Consider the following 22,272-nt stretch of genomic DNA (forward strand, 5'->3'; position numbering starts at 1 on the left):
CCATGGCCTCCGCTTCACCCTTTAGTTTACATTTTAGTGCTTTTCACTTTCTTCACATTCCTCTTATTTTTATATGATCTATCACTCAAATAATTCTTGTATAGGCCTGTCCTCCTCGCTATTTAACAGGAAGAAGTTTCACTAATATTTTTAGCTGCATTTCTAACTTTCTTCCCTAAGACACTATCAGTGACTTCATAAACTACCTGAATACATGGAGGCACAGAGCTCGAGCTCCTGGAACCGTTTTTGACAGGTATCATTCGCGACTGGTAGTGGCTTTGTTTTGCTAAAAAAGACCTTTTTCAGGTTCCAGTGACTATGACACTCGAAGTTACACCGTTTCATCACAGCAATATCCGCGGAAAAAACGATTCAAATATTCGTATAATTTCTGGCTATACTGGAGCAAGACTTGGTTTCCCAGAAATCCATGATCCAAAGGTACCACCACTTAAGAAGTCGACCATTATTATATCTGGAGGCTTAGAGTCTGTTCTGTCTGCACGTCATCTTATCTTGGTAAGTGTCATTAGATGTATTTTTAGTTTTTTTTTTACAGCAGTAGCTGTGGTTTTATAAAGCAGGAGGTTTTTAAAGCAGGAGGTTTCTTAAAGCAGGAGGTGTATTATATCTTGAGGTTTAGAGTCTATCTTATCTGCAAGTCGTCTTATCTTGGTAAGTTTCATTAGATGTATTTTTAGTTTTTTTTTACAGCAGTAGCTGTGGTTTTATAAAGCAGGAGGTTTTTAAAGCAGGAGGTTTCTTAAAGCAGGAGGTGTATTATATCTTGAGGTTTAGAGTCTATCTTATCTGCAAGTCGTCTTATCTTGGTAAGTTTCATTAGATGTATTTTTAGTTTTTTTTTTACAGCAGTAGCTGTGGTTTTATAAAGCAGGAGGTTTTTAAAGCAGGAGGTCTCTTAAAGCAGGAGGTGTATTATATCTTGAGGTTTAGAGTCTATCTTATCTGCAAGTCGTCTTATCTTGGTAAGTTTCATTAGATGTATTTTTAGTTTTTTTTTACAGCAGTAGCTGTGGTTTTATAAAGCAGGAGGTTTTTAAAGCAGGAGGTTTATTAAAGCAGGAGGTGTATTATATCTTGAGGTTTAGAGTCTATCTTATCTGCAAGTCGTCTTATCTTGGTAAGTTTAATTAGATGTATTTTTAGTTTTTTTTTACAGCAGTAGGTGTGGTTTTATAAAGCAGGAGGTTTTTAAAGCAGGAGGTCTATTAAAGCAGGAGGTGTATTATATCTTGAGGTTTAGAGTCTATCTTATCTGCAAGTCGTCTTATCTTGGTAAGTTTCATTAGGTGTCTTCAATTGTCGTTTTGTTTTTATAAGCAGAGGCTGAGATTTTTCAAAGCAGGAGGTGTATCATGTCCAGAGGATTAGAGTCTTATATGTTTTATCAGATGTCTTAAATTGCCGTTTTATTATTTTTTGAAGCAGAAGGTGAGATTTTTCGTTTATTTTCATGTTTTTGATGCACTTCAAGATATTACAGTGAAATTTGTTAAATAAAATACAATAATAAATAAAACTTATAAATGGTCAAATAATGAACATTTAAATAGGTGAAATGCGGGGAAATTTTCTCAAATCTCTAAGATTGCTTTTGTTTGAAGATTGTTCCAAGTGTCTACTAATCGCTTGCCCATTACTTCGACTCAGGTAGGTATAATGTTGGGTGTTTCCTCAGAAGATTTCACCATCTGATGGAACGACGCTTATCCATCTATTTTCAATGAAAGGTGTCAAGGGCTATAGCCCATTTGGAATTAATCGTGTTATTTTATTAAGATCTCTTTTTTTTGGGAGGGGGGGACACACTTTTCTAAAAATTTCTGAAGGTTTAAATGCTAATAACCTTTGATGAGTGACTCTAAATTTAATGAACTGTATATATTTGAATCAGTATGAAAAACATCTGCTTGTTATGTGCACATTGTTATCAAGTTTCGGGTTTTCGAGTTTCGGATTCTATTTAACCCTTTGATGCCTGAAGGGTCCCTCGGGAACCACAAATTTCAGAATTTTTATTATCAAAACTACAGCAGCTAGCCCATCGGGGTTGCTATAATTGTGTGATAGTCAACGAGCTCTATTCCCGGTATTTTTCTCAGTTTATGATCGTCCGCCATTGGGTGAGATAATCACGGTCGAAGTAAGTACTTTTTGCCTTCTTGTATTTTTCAGAAAGGTGGGCATGTTTTTTTGTAATTGGCAACATAGTGATTTGTTCTAGAGTTTTTATTTCCCTGGTCTGGCAGAGAGGTAGGTCTGACAGTTCAAATGGAATGTCGTTTGCATCGATAGTGTGAAAATTAAGGGAAGGGAGGGGCCCTAAGAATCGTGGTTCCTTGAGGAACCATCCGTCAGAAATGGGAACTTTTCAGGCGAATGAACGTATATAGAGTGTGATATGGTAAGGTATCTCGTAACCACTGTTTTTACGGTACTATCTTATAATTTCTGATGGTTCGACCATGCTAAATAGAATCTGTAGCTCTGAGCAACCATCCAGAACAGCTTGAGCTTGGGGTTGCCATTGTCAATAGTAAAATACTAAACTTTCTGTAGCTAAATTACGAAATTTCCTATAGATACAATTAGTAAGATTGACTAAGTTTCTCAATCAATATGTTTTTTCTAGGGTTGCAATGGACAAATCTACATCCAATGCACCAAAAACAGCGGGAGATGAGTACTCTACAATTATGAAGAAACTATGTTCACGCCCAATTTCATTGGCAGAAGCTGTGAATTTTGTTCTTTGTCCAGATGATACTTATAATCTGTAAGGCCTGCAATGCGAAAATGAAGACCCATCTTATCCACAATATGCTCCTTCTGGCGATTTTTTCGACGAACTGCTTGAAGCTAAAGTATAAACCGGCCGTATTGCGACCAATGAGAGTGAAAGTCAAGTGAGTCTCAAGCTAATGGAGGTGAAGAAACCCAACCACAACAAGCCTCAAGTATTCCTACTTACAAACCAATGAGACGAAGAGACATTGCTTGGTGGAAAGTATATTTTATCCCACCAGACACTCTGTGGAAGGGTCAGCTTCGTGTCAAACAAGAAATGAGCGGTAAGACCCCATTGGAATATGTCAGGTTGTTTTTCCATTAAGAAGTATTAAGCCACATACGCGATCGGACAAATATATATGTAATTCAGAAAGATGGCAAGCAGTTAGGCGTTTCTTCGGCTGACATTGAGCGTTTCCTGGGAGTCCTTGCGTTTACAGGAAAAGTGGAAATGCCCTCCTATCGCAGCTACTGGTCAAACGAAACTCGTTACTCAGTGATAGCCGATGCTATGTCACGTGAGAGATTTGAACTGATAAAGAAGTATTTGCATTTCAATGACAATGTATCGCACAAGCCTCAGGGAGACTCTGGTTACGAAAAGATTCATAAAGATCGTCCCTTGATAGAGAAGGTTCGAGCCAACTTCACGAAGATACACCCGGAAGAACACCAGGTCGTTGATGAGAAAATAGTTCCGACGAAGCAGCATATCGCTGAAGCAGTACAATCCGCAAAAACCACATAAGTGGGGATAAAAGTTCATCTCCAGAGCGGGAATAAGTGGATTTGTGTATGATTTAGTAATGTACACTGGCAAGGGATCAGTTGATACAAGTGATTTGGGGGTTGGTGCTGATTTTGTCCTCCGACTTGCGAGAGGAATCCCAAACCACATGAACTACAAGCTCTTTTGCGACAACTGGTTTTAAGGACTAGACCTGGCCCAGACCCTAAATGACCAGGGTATACTTACACTTGTTACATTTAGAGTAAATAGGTTAAAAGGCTGCGCTTTAGAACTAGATAGCAAAATGAAAGCGCAAGGAAGAGGCTCGTATGACTGGCGGGTGGAAACGCAGTCGAATGCTGTAGTGGTGAAGTGGTATGATAATAAGCCGGTTCCCTTGATATCAACCTACGCAGCTGTGGATCCTGAAGATACCTGCGAGAGGTGGGATGGCAAGCGAAAATAGCATATAGAAGTGATTGTATTCCACACTGCGTGAAGGAATACAATCGCTTTATGGGTGGCGTTGATCTTGCCGATATGCTGATAGTCAAGCTGTGTAGAATTGACTTCGTCTCGAAACAAGTGGTACATGCAAATTTTCTTTTTCTTGTTTGACCTTTCCATTATAAATGGGTGGATCCTATATCGCAGGTGTCTTCCTACTGGACAAAAACCCATGAACATGCTGCAGTTTAAAACGGACGTTGCACGCTCCTTACTGTCTGGCGCATCCTCAGCGACACCTAAGAGAGTTAGACCACTCAACGAAGCTTTATCCCAAAAGAAAAGAAAGTATAGTTGCCGCCCACCAGACTCGACGAGACTCGACGGCCAGGAGCACTTTTCAGCTTGGATAGACAGCAAACAGAGGTGCCAAGCTTGTGTTCAAGCCCGCTCCAAGGTGAAGTGTATGAAGTGCGAAGTGGCTTGTGTTTCACGCCAAACAGAAACTGTTTCCTATCTTAGCTAGGCGATGTGTGCCTATGTGCTGTTACTGCCGGATGTTGCCTGTGGGAACCATTCTTTATTTCCTTCACTTTCATAAATAACATTTTTTCCTTGACATTTTCATTGCGGAATGACCTTGAATAAAGCACAGAAACTAGCGCGGAATTTTTTCCTCTCTTTTTTCAATATTCAGGCATCAAAGGGTCCAGTCACTCATTACTTACTGTTCATTGTCATAAATGGTTTGTTCGCTTGAAATCTAGTTTTACGAAATATCTTTCGCCTTTTTTCTTTTTTTTTAGTTTTTTGTTTGTTTTTTTTTGCTTTTTTCAGGTTTTTTTTATTTACAAGTGTAAAAATCGTGTCTTGTTATATCAAAATGCTGAAAATTCTTTCGATACTTTCTTTTGTCCCTTAGCCTTTGATAGAGGTTTTTACAGGAGATTTGGTGTTCAAAGTCATGTTAGAAAAGTGACTCTCCTGGTTGGAATCTTTCGAAAGAGAAACATCTGCTTAAAATCTAGATACTAGTTTTTTTTTTTTTTTTTTATTATAACGAGAACATGCACAAAACGTATATTAAGGGAATATTGCTTAATAAGCTTCTATCTTCGTTTTAAAGTGTTTTAATCCTTACTATAGGGTGCAGTTCCGATTATAATGTGCTTCGATGTTCGTGACGATTTGGTACCGAACGAAGAGACATTAGAGACAATGGCTGGAGTATTTGGGGTTTGCATTGTTGCCAAATCTAAACCAAAGCAATCAACTAAAACTATCATTGTTAAAGCTCCAGAGAAGAATATTGGTTCGTATTCAATTATCCTTAGCTTTTTGCTTTCTTCTTTTTTAATAATCATTAGTTATAAGTAATTAATAATTGCTAATATTTATTAATTATTATGATGTTTATTTATTATTGATGATAGAGAGATGTTCAAAGAAAGAGCAAAATCCTTAAGTTACTGAGGGATTTTTGTTTGGAAAGGGTTTTCCAAAAACTTTCTTTTTCCAAGACTTTCTTTTTCTTTTTTTATACTTATTCTTTTTTTTTATTTTGCTGCTGAATGTTCAAAAGGAAATCACACTTTAGAGGGAAAACCATCTAGTTTAAAGTCTCTCTAATGTGACGCTAACATCTGCAGCTAAAATTTAAATCGAAAGAAAACTCCAAATTTTCTTTTTACATTTTCATTTACTATTTTTTTCAGTTTCCTAAATGAAAATTAGCAAAATAAAAATAAATAAAAAATTGAGAAATAAATATAATATATAAAATAAATAATAACTAATAACATGTAAATAAATAATACATTTAAAATGAATAAATCTAAATAATAATGATAATAAATAAAATAAAAATATAAAAATATAAATAAATAATAATTTTAACATTAAAATAATAAATATGCTTTTTGGTGAGAAATACCTCCCCAATGCCAATGCCTTTTTAAAAGCATTTCTTATAATTTGGAATAATATGATAGTGCCTAATCAGCGGAAATATGCATGATTAGAAACAATAAACAGTTAGAGAAGATAAAAAATAATAGTAAAACTTAACAAACTAACTAAAATTATTATTTTAAGCTCCTAATATTTTTGACTCAGCTCTAATTCTCTCCAATACTTCCAGTTCTTACATTCATCTTTTAGTTCATAGTACGTAATAGTATAGTAAACGTGAATGGGCCATTAGTGACCATAGCTGTTAGAGCAATAAGTTATTAAAAGATTTCTAGCTGGAAAGGAGGTTTTCAAATCTTTGGAAGTTTGCCTAGAAAAAATGAGTTTTTCACAGTGTTCTTTTTTTTATTTTTGTTTTAACTATTTTTCAAATTAATATACTCGTTGGGATCTTATTTATGAATTGAGAAAAAGAGGAAAAAATCAAATCCTAATAGCTTTGTCGTCAAATACATAATTTCATGTGTTGAAAAAAGTAAAATTTTCAGGACAGAAGAGAAATAAATTTTAGGACCCCAAGTTGTAGGACTCCTGAAGAAAATCCTTGTTTTCGGAAACTATTTCAAAATTTACTAAAAGATATTTTATTGATTGCCACAGTAAGATGCTCTTCGATGCTAGAGTTGCTAAAATTTTTAATAATTAAAGATAGTGAAGGAATTAAGATAGTGAAGATTGAGATATATCATCTGAAACCACAGTATATAAATAATAGATCTCTGTATATCACTGTATAGTTCTGTATAGATCACTGTATATAAATAATCTATTATATATATATATATATATATATATATATATATATATATATATATATATATATATATATATATATATATATATATATATATATATATATATATATATATATATATATATATATATATATATATATATATATATATATATATATATATATATATATATATATATATATAATATAAGTAGAACCCTATCATGAGGTCGTGACGGGGCTCCTTATATGGGCATAGAATACTGACGGGGCACCAAATATGGGCATAGAGTCATTAGGGAGAATGATTACGTAATGGGGTCAATGACCTCTTTTTCCAAGATCGATTTATTTGATGTTTTTCTCGGATGTCAACATCAAATTATGGATGTTTTATGGTTTTTGTCAGTGAGAATTTGAAAAACAGGAACTTTGTCACATTTATGGATGTCAACAGTAATTCATGTCTGTTATATGGTTTTCTCAGTGAGAATGAAAAACAGGAATTTTCTCACTTGGATTTACATAATCGCTAGGGGAAATTATTGATTCACGAAGGGGGGAATTAAGAAACAAACATGGCTTCATTGTTGTTTGGTTAGCTTAGCCTGAGAAATTGATTTAAATAATCGCTATGGAAATTATTGATTCACGAAGGGGGGAATTAAGAAACAAACATGGCTTCATTGATCTTTAGGCCTGAGGGAAGCATTTATTATTGTTTTTTTGGACAAGTGCATGCTAGGGGTGAATGTCAAGGTGTCCTGGAATAGGAAACCGGAAGTACATGCATCCTTCTCAGCCAATCAGAGAGTTGGATACATCCTCCTTCTCAGCCAATCAGAGGCCTGCTTACATATGATTTTCCCGTTACATAACAATTCACCCTTGAGATTTAGTATATAATGGACATGCAATAAGATTAAATTATCAGAAAGTTCCAGAACTCAATAGATAGAACACATGAAATTATTGATGAACTTGAGGCCTTGACCGCCGCAATTAGCACTGTGCGTTCTGTATTCATTTTTATTTTCAAAATAAAATTGTTTTCCGTGGTCACCCTCTACTATATTCGGGTAAAACCCCCCTCCCCCCTATACAAACGCCCCTATATGTTGTTTATACTCGATAAAAAGCGTAAAATACGCTCTTTTTTCGTTACGTAAACCCCATCCTTCCTTCCCCCTCTGTTCACGACCATAATTCTGTTTTCGATAAATTCCATATCTTATCTAAATGCAACTGTTAACTTTCTGTCAATCCCTTAATATACAGCATGCTATGGCTTGACTTACAGTTTTCTTACAATATTTTACATAGCCGATAATTACTGACACCCCTTTAAAGGTATATCCGGCTTTGCTAAATCTACAAGAATTCGGATAGCGGCTTAACCAATGGTTTCTCTGAGAAGGCTAGCTTCGCGTGAAAAAATAGATTATTGTTAATTAATCTAGTATGCTTACAGGTTTTGCGTAATTCTATGTGGTATGGAAGCGTGGAAATGAGTTATTTCCAAAATTAATGCCTAACAATATTTTTAGGAAATTGGTGAAAGGGGGGGGGTTGACAAGACCTCAAGTCTAACACCTCCATTGTAAGGTGAAAACAAAGTGTTTCTTCGCGTGAAAAGTAATGGGGAGTGGGTTTAAGAAAAAGATACATTTGCTTTATTATGTGTAAATTGACTAGCAATTTGCCCCGATTTGTCGGTGGGGGGAGGGGATAGTTGTACAGGCCATTTCTAAGTGGTTAATTTCCTAGGGGTGTTTTTTTCGGGGGGTTGTATAAAGATCACATCTCTGTAGGATTGTTAACTGATCTGTGAGTCTTATTTCACCAATACTACAGGAAGCGATCTCTGTCGGTGGGGGGAGGGTCTCTTTGGCCAGGTCGTGAGTCCGGGATATTGACCGTGGGTGTTCTTGTCTGTGGGTTGTTTTTCGGTGGTTTTGATAAATATAAAAACTCGGCCAGCTGTTGAACGGTTCTTTGAGTCGTAATTCACAGATTCACAAGGACGCGAGCGCTGTCGGGGGTGGGCGGGGGTATTTTTACAGGCCTTTGCTCAGCGTTATTTTCCGTGGGGATTCTTGTCGGTGGTCTTTTTTTCTGGGTAGTTTATCAATATACCAACTAGGTCGGATTTTGAACGGTTCTTTGTGTCTGAATTCCCCGATTCACCAGGAGTCGCTCTCGGTCGGGGGGGGGCGGGGGTAGTTGTCCAGTAGGGGACTGAGGGTTATTGGAAAGGGGTGGGAGGTACCAGGGGCTGTTTTTTTTTTCTGTGGGTTATTTAATTAAACAAAAAAGGCCGGATTGTTCCACGCTCTGGGACTCATATGTTAAAGTATAACCCGGACGCTCCCTCGTTATGGGGTGAGATTGGATCTATTTAAATTCCTGGTCTCATGGTTCTTTTAGTTGGGGTTATTGTGTGGTTGCTTATTTTGTGGGGGTGTGATAAATATACAAACTCGGTCGGCTTTTGAATGACTCAGTGAGCCGTAATTCTTCTTTCTCAGATTAAAAAAAGAAAATAATTATTATATTTCAAGAAAATTTTTTTTTTGCTGTATTAGTTATAAATGCTTTGTCTCAACAAAATTAAATTGATTTTGATACTAACTGTCTTTCTTTAAAAAAAAGGGGCATATTATTTAAATGCCAAGCTTTTCCCTTCTTTTTAAGGACACGTATGAAGAATGTGTGCCCCCTCCACTCAAGAAATTTAAAGTAGATGAATCACTCCCATACGTTATTAAGTAAGACGGCTTAACCCCAAAACATGTGCATCCATCTGAGCGTACAAAACTACAATCAGGACGAAAACTAACGATTAACTGGACAGCTAATTTGTATGAAATACCTTTATCGACTATACACAGCCCTCCACCGATGATGCAATAAGTTTTATCTGGACCTTCGGGAATTCAAATACTGCAGCCGGGATATACAAATGTAAGTGTTTTTTTCCTAACTATTATATAGAAATATCTATCAATTTAATCCAACTATTATAGTCCTTTTCCACAAGCAAAGTTTTCGAACACTGCATAAAAGTATATCTCAATGGCAATAATGAATGATTTTTTCTCTACAAATGACATCTAATATTCCCCCATTTGAATCCTGACAAGTGCATGCATTCACTCTTTTGCTAAATTAGATTAGTGAAGCCAAAAAAAGGTGCTATATTCTGATCATAGTAAGGTTTGATAATTTTTATTGCGATATAAACGAATGGTTCGCCTTGCCTCTACAAATATTATAAAAAAAACTTTATATCCGAATAAGTTTTGTATCATGAGAGGAGTTGGCTATCAATTTCAAATCATGTTTTTTTCCAAGTGTATATAAAAAGTATTAATATTAAAATTCTTTTGGAGGAATTTTTTTACCAAAATCAGAATCTGCAATGTCGTGTTATCGCCCTTTTTATAAACAATTTGAGCTAAGCCAAAAAAAAAGGCGAATTAGTCGGGTATTTGTTGGTATAGGTCGTTTATATTTCATTATAAAAGAATTCGTCACCACAACAATAAATATATTATAAAAAAAAAACTATTTATCGTAAGGTGTTTGGTAACATGAGAGGAGACTGATATACTTTTAAAATCATGTTTTTTTCCCAGAGCAGAGAAAGAGTATTAATAATAACATTAATTTGGAGGGATTGTTTGAACGTAATCAAAACCTACTATGTCATATTTTAGATTGTAAATATCTTATACTAATATAATATGTATCACAGGTTCGAGAAGTACTGTTGGGCGGGGAACAGTTGCGAGAAGCGCTGCGGGCCCTGAACGTGCCACAGGGATGCGCCACGGTCCAGATATGCATAACCGAAATGTACAACTGTTAATGGAAAGTGTAATCGAGATGTCCCACGGGTCAGGGAAGCGCTACAGGGAGGCACCCCGGATCAGGTACGTTTAACATGCTTCACCACGGGCCTCGCGAACCACAAAATGAAGCATGGGGGGAAGCACCGAAAAAAAAAAAAAAAAAATTTGAACACTTTGAAAATAAACGCAAAAATTTTATCCGTCCATTTAATACATTATATTATAGTCATTTAAATGACACAAATGTTATTAAGAAAAAAAAATAAAAATTTTAAAATTCGGGGTGATTTGAGACCTTTGAAAATAAGCTATTTTTCATTTGTAGATTGCACTGCGTTAATAATCTTCATCTCCCCCCTGATCATCAGTTTGAGAGGGAGAAGAAGATATACATGCGAAGTTCTCCAACAAGTCACAATGGAATAATTTACATCAAATTCCAGATAATATTGATGACTTTCTATATTATTTTTTAACTAATTTAGATAATAGCATAGTTGAACAGGGGACTTACCTTTGATCAGTCCAAACACATTGAAAATTTTAGATTAGTTTACCCGGGAATTAAAAGGTAACCCTCCAGCCTCCTATACCCTATCGACCCCACTCCAAACAACTGAAGTGGAGCATTCACCAATTATTGTTGAACAGCTTGGGGGAGGGGGTAATATACAAGAGGGGGATGGGGGTACAACTCTCCCAGACTTTCAGCTGTCCAACAGAATTTTAAATAATATAGTTGTTTTCACTGTAATGTTTGGTGACCCTTTTAATTCGCTTTTGTGTGGTAATTTTGTTTTTGACCCTATAGAAATTGTACACAACTATGTAGATAAAATTCGTGCACTTCTGGAGAATCAAATTCAATTGTGGGGGGGTAGGGAATCAATTATGGTCTCCATTGTTCTAAAAGTGTTCTATTTAAATGAGGGAAAAAGCGAGGTTTATTATCATTTTATACATTCAGAGATGCGGTTGGTTTATTAAAATTTAGAAAATCTTGAGGGAGCTTTCATATATTGGGTCGATCAGATTATAGCACATCTTGAGAACTATAACGAAAATGGTAGTGTCTCTATAGTTTTTTTTTTTGAAAATTTAATCTTAAATATATGTAATTTTAAGAAAGATTTTATTTTAAGAGGGGGGCATTGGGGCACGGGCACAGTTTTAAATTATAATCCAGATCTAGAGGGTTGTCAAGGTGTCCAGCGGATCAGGTTTGAAACAGGTCATATATGTTTCCGATATGTTGTACTCGTCTCAGCATACGAGGCTAGAACTCGGGGCGATAGCAAGAAGAATTTAGATCACTGGGTTGTACACGGGAAGGAACGGCCCGTTCTCCCCAGAGTAGATTTTTCTAGTGGAGAGGGAAAATCTCCAGTGGCGCTTAAAGATATTGACATGCTTTAAAGGGCTAATACCCATTTGAATATCGACGTTACTGTGGTACAATATGAAACTGAATTTGAAGATAGGACTCACTCTAAAAAGAAAGGAGTGGTTTTCACTTTAAGGGGGTCCGTCAGTTAATTTGGTTAAGCACTGGGTTGGGTTGTTTTACATGCCACCTAGTCAACCGAACGCAATAGGACATTTTAACCCTATCACGGACATTAGTAGAGTTCTGGGGGAGGGTAAGAAGTAGGGAACACGATGCTATTATCCAAAATTCCTGTCTAGATTTTGGAGTGAATTAAAATTACAAAATCATACGAGGTATTGTAGCCGCGAGGGCTACCAGACAGCGGACACTGTTTCAGGGGATAAGGCCATTCTACGTGTTAAAATATTCCAAAATAACCGTCTACAGTTCACAAAAATATCTTTGGATTGTTAATTTAAGATGGTGGAGGTGAACAACCCCCAAATTCCAAACCGAGTCAAAGAACACCAGGCCCTTGCAATGTCCTATGCCCCCGCGTACAGAGACAATTCTAAAATCCTGCAGTTTTTAGAAAGAGTTGAAACATTGGATGAGGGCGAGTGCATGGTCAAGGCATTGACTAAACTGATTGACACGGCTAATTGTGCTATTTCATGTTTGAGAAATACCCATTATCCAATGGTGTTGTCTGCAGAGGATCGTCTCGCGATTAAAAATCAAAAAATATGTTGGGTTTGTAAGGGGGAGTTTGCAGAGGTGGATAAGGGGACAAGAGGGAAAAGAGGGGGGAGGGGGAAAGTCAGAGATCACGACCATGTGTGGCAGGACAGATCCTCTGGGCGTAGTAAGGTTAGTGGGGGTGCGCATCAATCGTGTAATTTAAACGTTATCCCGCAGTTTTTTATCCCTGTTTTTATTAATAATTCCAAGTATGATTTAAAATTTATTGGACAGGCACGTGTACGTATGCAGAGGGAGGGAGGGGGAGTAGATTTTCCATGGGTAAATAGCTCATGTACATACAACATCAGTCCCAAATCGGCCGAGACGTTATTGCTTCTCGAGCTGAAATGGAAGGCAGTGTATAATAGTCGTACATGCTGGAATAACATCGTATTTTTAGTTTCCGTTAGTTTTTCCCACAAGGCATTGGGTAATTTGATTCAAGTGAGGAAAAGCGACAATTGTGATAGCTTTACCTTGCATAAACATCACTTTCCAGACAGTCAAATGTATGACCTGTTTACCTGCAAAGGTATATACTCATACTATTATTACTGATCTGGTGCTAGCTTAAGTGAGGAGAAACTACCTCCAATTGAAGATTTTTACAATTCACTCACCAACAGTGAATGCACAGCCGAGGATAATGAGTTTGCCAAGAAGTTGTGGTCCAAGGGGGATTGTAAAAATTGGTGGGAGTATTGTAGACTGTACTTGGCCAGTGACGTTCTAACTCTTTTGGATATAATCTGTAAGAACAAAGACCAGATCTATTCAGAGTTTGGGTTAGATATAGGATAATATTTTTCTACACCCCATTTAGTGATGTATTTAATTTATAAAATTAGCAGGGAGGAAATCAGCCTAAGCACCGACGTATATCAGCACATTTTTTTAGAGCGTTCATTGAGGGAAGGGTATGTTTTCCATGGGGACCGTGTATTGTCAAACGATCTGAGCGGACAAAGAACCAGTGCAAAGTCAAATGCAGTGTTCTTGGACATGAACTCGTTGTACCCCTCAGCAATTTAACACTACACTCTTCTGTGTGGGAACTATCAATGGCTTGAGAATCCTTCTGAGTTCCCCGACATTACCATCGTTGAGGACCATGGGCCACATGGATGGTTCTTTGAGGTTGATGGCCACATTCCTGCTGGTACTTCACGACTCAGTCAGAGAGTGTTTTTTTCCTTGAATCAATCAACCGGTGAGCAGGGACTCTGAGCCTCTACACTCGTTCAGTGGTTGAGGATATAGGGAAGCGTTGGACCCCCTCCAAACAGACACTGATTGCTGATTTGGACCCTAAAGAGAATATCGTTGTTCACCATGTGCTTTTGCACAGGATGGTGAGAAACGATTTCAATATCACTAAAATACACCGGGTCCTACTGTTCAATCAGTGACCCTACTAGAAAACATTTATCGACACCTTTGTCAATAAACGCTCTAAGGCACACTCAAAGGTGGTGAAGGAAATGTATAAGCTCATTCTAATTTCAGTGTTTGGCACAATGTGTGATAGCGGTCGTACTAGATTTCGCTTTGACATCATGACTGACCCTCGAGAGGCGGCAAGAAGTAGTGCTGACCCTACTTTTACCTCGGTCACGAGCATAGAACCCGGCATGGTTCTTCTACAAAGGAAAAAGCGACACGTGGTACTGAACAAGACTAAAGCAGGCGGTAGTTCAGTACTAGAAATTTCCAAAGAGTTCATGTCGTCGTTCTTGTACAATTTGTGCACGGTGCAATTGCCCCGGGCGGGGGAGGTTCATGTTATATCTAGGGATACAGATTATTTGCTGTTACAGGTAAATGGGCGTGAATGGGAATTGATGGGCGATTCGAAAAATGGAGAACACATCAGCTTTTAGATAGATTTCACCAACTGCAATCTATATCTATACCTCGACCTGGTGAAAAGTCAATCCCCCAACCAACTCTTAATGGTAAAATCAGAGACTGGGGAGTGATTTGATATCCAGGGGGTGTTCCCGGGTCCCAAAGTTTATTGCGTGGAAACTCAGAGTGGGGAAGAACAGAAGGCGTGTAAAGGGGTGCCTACACATTTTGTAAAGAGCACTTTCAACATGAGTTTGTACAGAGACTGTGTATAAAGTAGACTAGTGCCGAGAGCACAAGTGCTTGCAAGTTGCTCTCTACAGTATATAAATTATACTGTGAGAATGGGGAGTAATGCGATGTCATCCATATCCGACAAGGTCTATATGCTCAAGAATGATTTGACTGTCCTACCCCACGGCCACTACCGTATTTCAGACCGGGTGGAATGCATAGAATATCGCATTCAACTTTGCCTAGATAAATTAACCTAACCCGAACTAACCAACTAACCACTCATCCGCTACATAAAATAACCCAACCACCTTCACTAACCTACGCACTACCCCTCACCACTCACCCAACCGCAACTAACCTAGCCCAGAGCAGTGACGACAACTATTCTTTTTCCACCGCCGCTCCCGGGGGGAGGGGGGGGGCCTTCCCGCGGCCGCCCAGGGGGGGAAGGGGTCCCCGCCCGCGGCCGGCCGGCCTTCGGCCCCGCGGCCCCCGGGGGGGGGGGGGAACCCACACACCTTTAAATTAATAATCAAGTTCAACTGTGCTAGCAATTTTCATGTGATTGTGTGTTTTTTCTGTTGTACAAAAAGTGTTATTGTAGATAAAAGTGTGTTTAAGTTGACAAAAAAAAGTGTTGTATAGAAAAGTGTGGTTGATGATTGACAAAAAGTTTTTTTTTTATTTTCCAGAAGCTGTTTTTAAATACAAAAATTTATTATTTATATATGTTCATCAGTGCCCCGTGTTCATGTTGAATGCAAATAGAGTTTTCAATGTTGGCAATCGGAGAAATTTTCTCAATTGTTCTTGTCGAACAAGTGTTTTTATTTTGATTGTTGTACATGTTTACTGCAAACATTTATTTTCTTACAGTGTCAAAATAAATACTGCCTTGAAATATTGTTTTTTTTGTTGTTCTTGAATATATAGATATATGGGGGAAATTACTACATATTCATTGAGCACATATGATCTACAGTTAGGTGTATTCCGACTGTTGCCCCCAAGAGCAGCAGCATGTATCAATTTAAAACACTTTTCAGATCGCTTCTGTGTGGGCCGTCAATGTCGGGGACAACAACAATTTTCACTGAAATAATTCAATATTGCGATAAAATGTTTTTGGAAAAGCCAAAAAAAATTTACTATTGCTATAGTATATGGCAGGAGTTCTATGATAAAATAAAAGCAAGTGCCATAACCATACAAATACAAGTCATACGAGGACTTGATGTTTTCAATAGTATTGAATCGAACTCGTGGTTGAGCATTGATGATTTGGCTGATTCCATTGAACAGTTCTCACAGGAAATGCTGCAACTGTTCACCGTTCGCTCTCATCTCGAACTGATTTCCGTTACCATAGTTCTACACAATCTGTTTCATCAGAGCAAATGTATGCCAGCCCTTGCTTTGAATTGCACTGTTTATATTATCTATCGAGTCGTGCGGGTTTATATCGCGCGCCAAAAAAAGAAAAATCCGATATAACCCCGCACCCCTAAATGTATGTTTTAGTCGGAACCTCAGGCGACAAGCAAGCTCTAAGCGTACAATTTGTTTGATCTTAATCAGAGCACGCCCGAGGATCTTCGTGTAGTCACCGACATTTTCAACAATGAAATGACAGTATATCTTCCGGTGAACAGTAGAAAAGACTAACAGTCGTCATTATGACACTGAAGAAATTACACGAACAACGGCATCTGTTTTCTGTTTTAAGCACTTCAAAACCGTTGCTGAGGAATGCTATACTCAAACACGGTGTTGACACTGATTTCATTAATCTAATATAAGAACTTTTTTTAAATTTCACTGAGGGCAATGTTCAACTGACAGAAGGTTTTAGACAACATAAAACCCAACATCTGTCCACGATCCGCGCCTGGTATTTAAAAAAAAAGTGAAAAAATATATAAAGACCATGACTCCTTCAGGCGGGCAGTAGCTTTTTAACACTATTACTACAGATAATTGCAGGACTTGTAAACAGTTTTCTCTAGTGAGAGAGAGAGAATGTCATAAACATATAGAATGACACTTCTTGAGCTTGTCCTGTTACCCATCAAACATTTTGAAGACAATCTGAGCAAATTCATTAACAACGAGAATATTGCCGATGACAAAAACTGCGTTTGCTTCAAGATGCATTGTAACGTGTGGACAAACAAGCAACAGCTCATGAGACCTGTCACTGTCACCGATCTTCCTCACCTGGAAATATCTCAAGAGTCTGCAGCGGCATAGCACACAAAGGAAAAGGACTCGAATTCGCGTGTATTGAAAATTGGAAACCTATTGCCCCTGACCTATCGAGAACGGAGTAAAAGATTATCATCTTATCTCATGTTTGAAACTGACAATCAAGTTTAAGTAGGAAGCACAGGAAAACAAATTATAATTCAGGGAAAAAGTTATAATCTAGTTGATTTTATTTGTGATATGGTGACGAATCGTAAAGGTCTTTTATCCATTGACAATAATCAATACACCTGTCTATGTACAATAAACTTCCTCAAAAGTCTTATTGTCAATAAGCAAATTCTAAAGAAACTAAGAGATTATCCATCAACACCTTGTAAAAAAGAAGAAGAAGATTCAGTATGTGAAAATACTATCAGCACTAGCAATTATTTTACAATACTTGTGACTGCTAGTCAAATGCGAGTACGAGTTGATTCACCTGCCAATGTTCACAAGGGGAGTGGTCATTACACAACATCTTTACGTTTGAACTGGATGAAATTTTGCAAGGCGTCTATGAAAAGATTGGCAAAGTGGGGAGTTTAACGTTCTTCAAAATGCTTTCCAAAGCTGTGTCCTACACCACCACCAAATTCAAAAATGTAAAAGATTATCTAGAAAATGAAGTGAGGTACAAACTGAATCGGAAACACATGCTTCGCAGTAAACACTAGCGACAAACTCACTCCTTTTTCCCTCTGCATGCAATACACATAGATCTTTTGACTCTAGACGCAGTTCAACAGTGTCACAATGTACCCCACAAATATATTATCTTTACAATCAGTATCTTTAGTCGCTATGCATATACAAGTCCATTACAGTCAATAAGAAGTGTTGATGTTGCTAGGGCCATTGAAAGTTTTCTTGAACTGGACTCATATAGAAAAATTTAATCAGATCATGGCAGCGAATTTGTTCATCCACAAGTGCAAAGGGTTATTTTTAAATATATTACAACACATTATCCTAGTAACAGCCTGATAAAGGCTGCACTGGACTAACTATTAATAATACCTATTCTTATATTAATTTAAAGATTTTGCACTTTTAAAAATACACCTGATTTTTTTAATTATTTATATACAATCAATTTTATATATAAGCAACGACCTCCTCGATCTCTGTCCAACTCACTCCCTTGGGATATTCACTGCAGTGAAAATGTATATGCCAATTTTCTCCGGAAATACTCAACTTGTGAAAAAGAGAAAAAAAAAGAAGAAATTCAAGGCTTGTAATACTTTTCGAATTAATAGAACCAACAATATTTTTTAAATGTGGGCTTATTTATGTAGCATTGACAATTTTCATTTGTCTAAAATCCTAGAAACAAATCCATTAAATTATCTACTGCGAGACACCAAAGATGATGAGATTCTCGTTTGTTCTTATGAATATGAAATGCAGAACGTTAGAAACATTAGTTAACTTCATCAAATTAAAAATATAATAAAGAGTCGTACACGCCCCGGTAAGAAACAGTTGGTTGTTTGCTGGCTAGGATGCAACTCAGATTTTCATTCTTGGGTCAGTGCTGAAGATATTAACAATGCCCAATGATTTCTATGTGACTTTCATGTCCAATGTTTATGATCCTCTCTACAATGATCTGAATAGAACAAGTGATTTTTGGACGAAACTCTCCCCCACCATCAAATTTGAGGGAAAGTATGAAGTGGCTCTTGTCGACTGTATTCTCAAAAATACCTATGACATCCTGAAAAAGGATCGTAAATATGAAATAAAAATTAGACTCTATGATTGGCCGCCCCCACCCGGGGATCAAGAACAAGTTCAAAAAGTCAAGTGGTTGGATTATCCATATATTGAATGACCCTACGAGGAACTCACTTGTATGAATGATTTATGTCGTTATATTAATAAAAGAATTTCCGCTCGTAAAAAAGGAGCTTTTCATTGCAACTATTCGAAGGAGGAGAGCAAGATCTACAGTAGTTCACCTATTGCCAGTGAAAAGGTTATTCTCAATGATAATCTAAAGGATTTTCTTGGCTTTAAGCTCAATATACTCAATGGTAAAAGTGCCGGAAACACTAATTTAATTTTCGCTGACTACCCGCCTACCTTCTCCACATACACTTTTATATTTATCTATGCTTCAGTTGCGGAAACATATCGTGTTTGTAATTCAAATGTCCCCCTCCTACGAGTCCTTGAAATTAAAACAACGAAGTAACATATTCCCCACTATACGAGACAGCCTCTTCAGAATGTCCCCATAAAAGCTAGCTATTTGGTACTCTGACATTTAACACAGATGACTAAATTGGGCGATCCCTTAGCAATTTCAAGGGGTTTGGCTCTTATTTAACGACATATTCTTCCCCTTATTCAACAGCAAGATTCCTCATAAAAAAGTGGTATTCACTTGTCCTGATATTGACTGCTATGTTAACACTCTTGGCCCAAGACAACAGGGTAATGGAATGGACTACTACAAAGGTCGCTCGTCAATGTCTGGCTACGGTCTTGGCAGTTGGTTTGCTAAGCTGTTTCGCTCTTCACTACCACTGGCTAGAAAATATCTTGTACCAGCTGCGACAGATTTTGCATCCTCTACACTATACGATTGGGGCTCTGGCAAGGATTTTAAAAAAGTGCTTCGGAAAATCTTAGGTCCAGTGCGCAAACCCTTGGCGAGATATGAAAAGAAAATGACAAAGTCTTAAAAAGGTCACGAAACAATTCATCACTCATCAGTCTCCGCTCAGAATAGAAACGAAAGACATCTTTCTTATTAAAGAAACGAAGGAAAAAGCTAATACGTAGCGTAAAAAGAAGCCCCAGTAAGAATAAAATTGCCAGATCGAAAATAGATATCTTCTCCTAAAATGTCCTACCTACCGCATAAGGACTCCCAACCTTCAATCACCGCCTCATAGAATCTATTCAATGCTGAAAATGTTGATGTGAGTGTCAAGCATGGATACTATGAACAATTTTATCCACACCAACCCCTCTCCGATAAGCTCCACTTTCAAATTTAGTCCAATAGAGACTACTTTATGTACATGTCGTCAACGTTTATAGATTTTCAAATAAAAGTTCTGAAATCTGATAATTCAATGCCGATTCGGGCCAATGGACAATCTTATAAACATTGTATATTACATAATTTATTTTGTCAAATTAGTGTATATATCAATGGCACGCTGGTGAGCACAAGCAACACTCTATTAAATTATACAAGCTATATGCAATTCATGCTGATGACACCCAAGTCATACAAGGAATTGAGAGGCGCATCCACTAGATATGAATATATTACTAATACTGAGAGTACAGATGCACTTAAAAATGCTACAACTAGTGAATTACATCTAGTTGGAAAAATATATCATGAAATATTTAATATAGCCCAATGGCTGCCGCCCAATGTTAAAGTGGATAAAAAACTAACGCTTGCACCCCCCAATTACATATTCAGAAAGGAAATTGCTACCAAACCTGATGTGAGTCTTTCTCGAACCTCGGCAATACTTCATGCGCGCAAACAAAAGGTCATGAGTTCTGTTGCATTGGCTGTGGAAAAACTGACAGGCAAAGTTCACAATATTAAACTACTTGTTCCTAATAAAATCACCACTTAATGTCATATCGCAATGGGGTCACGCACCTTCACTAATTCATCTTTTATTAATGGTGAAATCCTCTCAAAATTGGCTTCGACATTTGTAAAAAGCGCCCCTGCAATAGGATCATGGAGTGAATGCCCACATAAATTCGAGATGTTTGGATTTTCATCTCTTTTGTGCAAAGTAAATGGCATCCCACTCTACACTCTATCTTTTGATAGATCCTATAGAACATTGTACGAGTTGACCACGCAAACCCTAGACCATGACTCTCAACTATTTGAAAATGGTATAACCTAAGATATGCTTACTAAAACAAATGGTATCATTGTACTGAATTTATCTGGCACACAGGATATAAGTATAGTTCGTATGGGGAGTTTGCGTTTAGAGTGTAAATTTGCCGACCCGGTTGCTGAGAGTCTTGCCCTAATCTCACTAAATCAATATGAAACCTATTGGGAAATCACTCCCGAAGGCAGTGTTCTACTAGACTTGGCGCCATGAACACCAGTCAAATAATCACTGTATTTAATGTGGACCCCTACATGTCACAGTAACAATCCTAGTGTCTGCTCTTGGACTTTCTTGGAAAAATTCAACGTGTCAACAATGCCTTGATTACTGTTAATAGCAGTCCGTCGACTGTGCTGACGGGTCACTGGCTGTGCATTTTTCAAACAATGAAGAGGATTGAATTTTTTGATCATCATGGTCTACCATGTAAATTCTACCCGCCTCAAATCAGCAACTATATTGAGAGCAGTCGGAAAACTTTTATTCAAAATCGAAAAAGGGTTTAGGATCTAAAGACTAAATGATGTGGCTTCCATGCACTACTATATTTTGTATTCCGATGTTGCAGCTATACTTACAAGCAGTTTCTCCACAGTTATGCTGACAATACACGTCTGAATGACTTTCTAGTGGAAAATATCCTCTCACACCTATATAGTATTGATTTCAGTGCCCTAAGAGTAAAGTGCTTAAAAAATGTATGTGAATTTGTTTATTAATAAAATGCATATATATATACAAAATTGTCTTTCAATATTCACTTTAGATTTCTTCATCTTCGATGTATAGGGAAGTGTCGTGAACCACTAATATCGATAAATCATTTGGATTCACTGTATATTGATCTTGATTGACTGCAAAGTCAGGGTTACATTTTCTACAGTACAATGTATCTTCATTCTTGTCATATCTCTTTGTATAGTCAATTATACTATATCTATTCTTATTATGATATTCACGATTTTTAATCTGTCTATTTGAAGTAATTTCACAAAATATTTTTTCATGTGATTAATTAGATTCCATCACAGCCAAATAAAATTCTCTTGGTTTCTAGTCCGAACAGGTGGTGTCATCACAGCTATGACGTAGAAACCAATTCGTTTTGTTACCCTAAGAGTTGAATCGTAGGCCAGATTCCTCTTCCCATAATAATTTAAACCCACGGCGATACCAATCTCGTAGAAATAAACTAAAATCCCGTTTGGGATTCTTTCCAATCATAGCGGGGTAAGTATTCTCCCACTGATCACATTTATCATAGTGACAATTGGAGCACAGGTGCCCTCTAGGATGAGAGTCACACACCTCCTAAATACATGAATTACATCCTTTAATTTGTACTGCATAGCCTCTATGTAATTTACAAGGATTACATAATT

General features: G+C 37.3%; 1 protein-coding gene across 2 annotated transcripts in view; it reads left to right on the forward strand.

Moving 5' to 3' along the window:
* BicC (protein bicaudal C) overlaps nucleotides 1–22,272 on the forward strand; it is a 110,635-nt gene that overhangs the window by 52,164 nt on the left and 36,199 nt on the right. For both annotated transcript variants that reach the window (XM_089103611.1, XM_089103616.1), the window contains exons 7-8: nucleotides 310–522; nucleotides 5,138–5,303. In XM_089103611.1, coding sequence (XP_088959737.1) covers nucleotides 310–522; nucleotides 5,138–5,303 — 379 coding nt within the window. The remainder of the gene's footprint in view (nucleotides 1–309; nucleotides 523–5,137; nucleotides 5,304–22,272) is intronic.

Source organism: Artemia sp. Qi Xiang Cuo, chromosome 2 (assembly GCF_049724085.1).
Source record: "Artemia sp. Qi Xiang Cuo chromosome 2, ASM4972408v1, whole genome shotgun sequence".
In the NCBI taxonomy this organism is placed as follows: Eukaryota; Metazoa; Arthropoda; class Branchiopoda; order Anostraca; family Artemiidae; genus Artemia; species Artemia sp. Qi Xiang Cuo.